General features: G+C 39.6%; 1 protein-coding gene across 1 annotated transcript; it reads left to right on the forward strand.

Moving 5' to 3' along the window:
- Nucleotides 1-349: 349 nt before the first annotated feature.
- IRF5 (interferon regulatory factor 5) lies at nt 350-6,388 on the forward strand. The gene is made up of 8 exons (XM_053464886.1): nt 350-585; nt 1,169-1,358; nt 2,052-2,092; nt 2,238-2,271; nt 2,601-2,915; nt 3,544-3,933; nt 4,579-4,697; nt 5,605-6,388. Exons 1-8 carry the CDS (start codon nt 412-414, stop codon nt 5,827-5,829), a joined length of 1,488 nt encoding a protein of 495 aa, XP_053320861.1. The 5' UTR covers nt 350-411; the 3' UTR covers nt 5,830-6,388.
- The last annotated feature ends 1,010 nt before the right edge of the window (nt 6,389-7,398 follow it).

The raw sequence follows: 7,398 nt of genomic DNA on the forward strand, positions 1-7,398 counted from the left end.
ACTAATGCTTAACCTTGTCCTTTTATGTGCCCAAAATGTGATTTTATTTATTTAATAGTTATGCATTTTCATACGAATGCTTTAAAATCTAGTGGCAATGTTTCCAGAAGCTTGGGGTTTGGTTTCAGTATTTTGGAAGTGTACATTATTTATCCACAAAGTTTTTCTTGAATCAGTAATAAAGTCTGGACAGACGGGTACATTGTGATGTTTGGTTGTCCTATACTGCTCTCTTTTTAAATACCCCCCCTCCATCCTTGAGGATTATGTGCATTACAAAAACAAGCATTTTATTAAGAATGCTATGTGATGCTAACATCCATATGTTGTTATCTTAGGACACAGAACAATGGGATGTGCTGTAAGGCTTTGTCCCTAGTTTTATAGCAAGCTGCTACACAACACGTGGAAATGAATTCGCATCCACGACGCATCCGCCTAAAACCATGGCTTGTAGCCCAGGTGGACAGTGGGAATTACCCAGGATTACACTGGGAGGATCAAGATCGCAGGCTATTTCGAATTCCATGGCGCCACGCAACCCGCCACATACCCGTACAAGATGACGAGAACACCATATTCAAGGTGAATCATGTTTGTCATGCACACGTTAAGGCGTATGAAACTAACCCCTACCTTTCCTCAATGCTATAATATATTACTATATATTGTGATAATATATTACTGCATACTATTACTATGTTTCAAGATATTTTTTTCCCTGTGGCAACTTGTCTGTTGTAATATAATTGCTGTAAGATCTATTTAACCAGATTCCTCATGCTCATGTTCTAAAATGTATAAATTATAGCAGTAATGGTAGCAGCACTCATGCCTGATTGAGGGTCTTTAAACAAAAAAAAATGCTGATTTTTATTTGTTTTTAAGAGGCAGTAATTGGTGAGGTGTTTAACTTTTTTAAGGTGCGTTTAAGAGGAAGAGCTGTTACCTTCTTATACCCCACATTAACCACTGATCAGGTCAGCAAAGGTTCAGAGAAGCTGTGGTTTACTCAGAGCCCAGAATGATTATCCTTCTTGTGAATATTGTTGACTGGTTAGAAATTGATCATGGGAATTTATCAGCTAAATGTTTTTAAACTGGTTATTGAGTCTTTTCAATAACAATAGCAGTTTCACACCACCTCACGCGTTTCCTTTTCTCCCAGGCTTGGGCAGTGGAAACTGGGAAGTATCAGGAAGGAGTGGATGAACCTGATCCTGCCAAGTGGAAAGCTAATCTTCGCTGTGCCCTGAACAAAAGCAGAGAGTTTAAACTTCTCTATGATGGTACAAAAGAGACCCCCATGCAGCCGTTCAAGATCTACCAGTTATGCGACATTCCAAGCCAGAATGAAGGTGAAAATAACACCTAAGAAGGAAAAATTATCCATACCCATTAGTTATTCTGGAGCTTCTCTATGCAAATTTAAGGTGCCAGAGCAGGAATTCTCCTCCTTACTGTCTTAAGAGTAACTCTCCTTTGAACTCAAACAATTGCCTCCGCTTTCACAGTGACACACTTAATACCAGAATGAAGCATTTGTGTTTGTTTATCGGTTTGTACCCCTTTAATACTTGCAATGCTTGGTTGATACAATTCTTCCTGTTGTAGGCAACTTTGGGGGAAAAACAAATCTGGTCAGTCAGTATGCCTATAGAGCCACGCAAAGGCATAGGAAATATCTCAACTCATTCCGACTAGACAACCGTGCGTTTTAAATGTAATTAAAAGAAGCAATTGCAGCTTTCTTTCCTTTAACTTTCTGAATGGGGCACACAGTTGGCGGGCCTCCTAGAATTGGCTGCACCCATGTCCTTTGCAGTCCCTGTTGTTCTGCTACTATCATTGGAATACTTTGTTTAATTTGGAGGTTAGGTTCTGTATCACTTACTCATTATCTTCATGTGATCTCTAAAACCTATATGATCTGGCCTTTAAGTAGATATGATTTATGTATTCGGAGTGGTGTATTTTTAGTTTTGTGTTGTAAGGATTACTCCCTATATACTTTCTACTACTGGATTACAACTGTTTCTTTTGATCCACAGAGCAGCTTGCTGATGACAATGGCTGTGAGGATGAGGAGGAGGTGAGATCCCTAAAACAGTTTGCATAAATGCTATTTCTTATGTTTGTTTTTTTTATATTCTGTTTACTGATCATCCCATTGCTTCTTTTTGCAGTGTTTGACCATATTACCCTGTAAATAATGCCCCTTATGTATTCTTTTATAGATCGATCACATATTCCCAAGGCTCGGTATTAAAGGCGAGTATCCATTGAATTAATCACTTTTCAGTGCTAGCTTATCAAAGGGAGTCACCAGTTTTACTGTATTTAGGGAAGAAGGCATGAGTTATTCCTTCTTAATGCATAATTAAGTGAGATTTCTTGAAGTTTCTCTAACCAGTTTATATATTATACAGGACTATTTACAGGTGGTGTATTGGCAAAACAGCCTCGATTAATAGCATAGGTCTAGTGATTGTATATTTGTGTGTATGTAATAATCACATATAACCACTGAATGCATTTTCAGAAAAATGTTGAGTGGGCTTTCTCTGTCTAGTTACTAATCCCGTGCCATGCTTTTCCAGATCTTCCTCAATATGTTTGGCCTAAGCCAGAACCTGGATTCATCAGCTCCTGTGTAAATAATGATTTTCGTGGACCTCGGGAGCTCATACAACACAGCTTGTCGCCCCCAGATCCTGCTGTAACTCCAGTAGCCTCAGGGGCATACCCTGGTGTGGACCTTTCCCCACAATGCCTGGTTTCACAGGCTGGGGTGTTGCCTCTCCCAGAAATGGTTCCTGCCCCGCTAGATGCAGAGCTGCCCATACAAAGTGCAATTCCCACACCTATTGATCAAGGCATTCCAGAACTACTCATCAGCCCCCAGATGCTTCCATGTGAGTATTATTGACAAGGGTTGTCTATATTTCAGCAAAAATATTAATAGATTATTAATAATCTTTTAGTTTTCTTTTATACTGCTGCTGTTGGGTAGCTGCAAAACAATGACCTCTTGTGCAAAAGCACGAAATACCCTTCTGTGTTACTGATTCTGGAGACATTGTTTTGCAGATAATCGCAAATTAAGTTTTACCTTCCATCTGCCAGAAGATTCATGAGACGATATTGACATTTATGTCCAACCTCTACATTTCTGTGCGTGCAGAATTAAACAGCCCAAATGTAGTTTTAATATGTCTGCATAGTAGCTTTTGGGGGCTAAAAAATATAACAATCCATGTTTTTTGTAGCACAGATTTCTCCAGAGGTGGAAATACCTACTTTTTTACTCCACTATGTGACATTGTTTTGCTTTCTTCACTAAATCAGAATAGTATAATATTTACATTCTAAAGGCCTTCCAGATTTTTTAACTAGTATGTGATATATCAATTAAATGTATAGATAACTTGTGTTTAGATGAATTCTTGTTTGTGATCCCTCACACTTTCCCTTCTTTAAGAAGAAAATAATTTCCTTATATTGTGAATACCAGCTTCAATCTCCCTATCTTGGTTTTTGCAGTGACTGACTTGGAAATAAAGTTCCTGTACAGAGGGAAGCAGTCTGGGTCCATGATTGTTAGTAACCCTCATGGGTGCCGTCTCTTCTACAGCAACATAGAACCTACCCCAGAGCAGGTGGAGCTGTTTGGTCCTACTACCCTGGAACAAGTTCGCTTCCCTGGTACAGATGGCATTGGTAACGAGAAACAGAGGTTCTACACCAACCATCTGCTTGATGTAATGGATCGAGGGCTTATCCTGTCACTGCAAGGTCAGGATATTTATGCCATCCGCCTTTGCCAATGCAAGGTTTTCTGGTCTGGACCCTGTGCTAACAATGTTGATAGCCCAAACCCAATTGAGAGAGAGAAGAGGATCAAACTCTTCAGTCTGGAAACCTTTCTTAATGGTGAGGACAACAAGTCAACAGTGACTAACACTATTAGTGATGGTCAAAATATTTTATTTACTCCTGCTGTAAGCATCTGGTGATTCAGGATTGAGGAAATCAAGCTGAACAGACATAATTAACACAACCATAAGAATATATAATTTAGCTTGTCTGGAGCGCCTTGACCATGGTCCAGGCTGGGGCGTCGCATCACCTTCTACGGTTGCCGCTGCTGGGAAGCTCTTTATTTTTCAGTCTCGGCCTTTTAGGCTGTGTGCGGTGCATGTCATTTTTATCACTCCAGCCTAAAGGGCTGGGGCTTTGTAATGGAACACTATGTATATAGTTTTCTGCACAGTGCATGGTGTGTGTGTAATATAAATAAATAAATAAATAAATATATAGCATTGTTGGTATTACAAAAAGGCTTTTTAAACTGCTTGAGCCTCCATTAATTGCTAGCTAGGCAAATATTAGACACCACCAATGTATGTATAACAGTAGTGTAAGTGGGCTGTCGAGTAAGTGATCATTGTACTGAAAAGGGCATGATCTGTGATTTTGGGTAATTGTGCGATTAGGATACTTGCATTGGTGCATGGAATTAGGTTAGTATAACTCTTGAGCTTCTATCTGATTATTGGTAACTGCTCTTGTTCTCAGAACTCATTGCCTGTCAGAAAGGACAAACCAACTCACTGCCTCCATACGAAATATTCTTCTGCTTTGGGGAAGAATGGCCAGACCAAAAACCAAAGGAGAAGAAGCTGATCACTGTTCAGGTATTAATCTGCAACCATAATATTTATTATAATTAAATTGTATTATGTATATTTATTACACAAGGATACAGATGTATTGGCTTTTTATTGTGAGAAAATTGTGTGTAACTTGTTGCCCAATAAGAAGTATCATCGTAGGCAATACAATAAGTTATTGTGGGGTGGGAGGGCGAGCTGGGGTTGTATTGCGAGAGTCGTTAGTAGCTGGAAGAGGAAAGTGGTTATGTCCCTTTACATATCGCTAAGTCAGGCCTCATCTAGAGTATTGTGTACAGTTCGGAGGAGGGCTACTAAATGGTAAACGGTTTGCAGGGTAGAAATGATCAGGAACGGGATCTCAATATGTATAGCTTAGAGGAAAGAAGAGAGGAGATATATAATAGAAACATTTAAATACTTAAAGGGATTTACTAAAGTACAGGGAGAAATGTTAGAACAAGAGACCATAATTCAAAACTAGAGGATCTTAGGCTTAGATGTAGTGTAAGGAAGCTATACTTTTATGGGATGGTAGTAGATTAATTGAACAGCCTCTAAGCAGAAGCAGTAAGAGGGTTTAAACATGCATGGCATAGTGATAAAGCCATCCTGAATTGAACACAAGACTAGTCCCTTCTTTCTGGAGAAGCTCATGTATGTACTCTGTAATTCATAGTGAAGTTGGCTGAAAACTCATCGTACCTACCAAATAAATTCAACTTAAACTACAATTATTTAATATATGCAGCTCATTCGCACACTCAGCAGCATTCCCACTCAGCCTGGTTAATGTAAGCTATGTCCATGTTAACTGAAATGAACCTGCACATATTCTGCCCTCTTTCCAGACCTGGATGAGGGGTTAAATTACAGAGCAAAGGGGCATGGGGTTTTCTCTTGTGCTCTAATGGAATGTGTTTGCTTTCAGGTAATCCCTGTAGCAGCTCGCCTGCTCTCTGAGATCTTCACAGGGGAGTTGTCCTGGTCAGCCGATAGCATTAGGCTGCAAATCTCTCACCCAGACCTCAAAGACAAAATGGTGGAGCAGTTTAAGGAACTGCACCAGCTATGGCAGAGCCAGCAGGCTCAAGCCATGGCCGCTAACGTGGTGGGACCCAACCCAGGGGGAGATGTATGGCCTATGCAAACGTGAAGAATGCAATAAATAGAAGCACTCGTCCTGCACACACTCCGGACAGATGGGAGGCCTGTATTTTTAAGATGACACTGAAATGGTTCCTTGGTGATTATAGCTGGAACACAGAGAGGCCTGTTTCCAGATTTGCTACTACTGCCTGCCTGCTGTGTGGACAGACGGGAGGTAGAAATCTGGACAGTGTGTATATGGTTTTTATTTTACTTCTGTGTACGCTTTGTTTTTATAGCATCTTAAAGACACCCGTTAAGTCTTTTTGAGGACATTGGGGGAAAAAAGTAAGCACATCTCCTCCACAAGATATGTATCCTCTTTTCATGTATTGCATTTCCATGCTTGGGATGGGATAGTTGGCAGCTGTCTCCAGGCCAGCAACAAAGCATTTCTCCATAGTATGACGACTTGTAAAGCTTAGAACTATGGCACTGTGAAGGACAAAACCATGATTAAAACAATTTAATTTTACACCTGCCCTTTGCATTTTGTTGCAAAATGTCATGCACAAAGTCAGTGTAACAGTCTTTTGTTCTATGTCCCCCCTCACACTGTTGTTTTTGTTCCATGCACCACTTATGCATCATGTCACTGTTGGCTTCTGCACCTAAGGAAACGGGTTTTTGTTTTTTTTTTGTAATTTTTTGAATTGTTAATATGTAAACAATTGAAGTGAATGGAAAAAGGATTATTCCTTGTGCACAAATTATGTAAGAAAAAACAAACTGTAGTGACTGTTTTATTGACAATGTGTATGCAGATGCTAGGTGGGTATGACCTCACAGAACTAATGGGGAAACAGTGAGCTTCCACATCTGTCCTTTATACAATGGTTGTAGCGAGCATCTTCCCAAACCTTTGCACGTATGCAATATTTTATACTTCACAGCCTAATATCACCCTTTTAGTGATGGAGTCATGTTATAATGGGGATGTGCACTCTTACTCAGGGATATTGTCCTCTACAAAGTGAGTTGTGATAGAGCACAGGCTTAAGGGTATTCTTGCTTTTAACCATTTTAGTTCCTAATAAGTGAATGTCAGAAAGTGTTAAGTCTCTGGTAGGCAGAACAATAAATAAGTGGAAGCAGCTGGTACGTTTACTGTAAACATGTGAATATGTTGTGCATAACTGCACAAAATGCTTTCAATATAGCTGAAGTCCACAGTGAGGACCGACTCTTGGTTGAGGGTGTATCTGTTTCTTCCTCCAAACATGTGCATTAAAAAAAGCATTTTATTGAGAATCGAGCCACAACCGTGTATAATCATGTCTAAACCGCCTAATGTATAGTTTGTTAACCAGTTCCAATTCACTGTTTTTAACTGCTGTTTGTTTTTAAAATAAAGTTTCTCATATAGCTTTCTTTGTAATTATCTCCCTGGCTCTATCCAATTAATCTTGGCTTTTTTTACTACATCTTTCCCACGGATGGTGAGTTCCCATATGGAGATTTTAGAGAGGGAAAAACACCTACAAAGTAGACTGGAATACAACATGGACTAGACAAAATCGGGAAGCTTCTGATAGCAGGTTTTCTCAATGCAGCAAGCATTTATTCTTCAACCACT

This window comes from Spea bombifrons, chromosome 4 (genome assembly GCF_027358695.1).
Source record: "Spea bombifrons isolate aSpeBom1 chromosome 4, aSpeBom1.2.pri, whole genome shotgun sequence".
NCBI lineage: Eukaryota > Metazoa > Chordata > Amphibia > Anura > Pelobatidae > Spea > Spea bombifrons.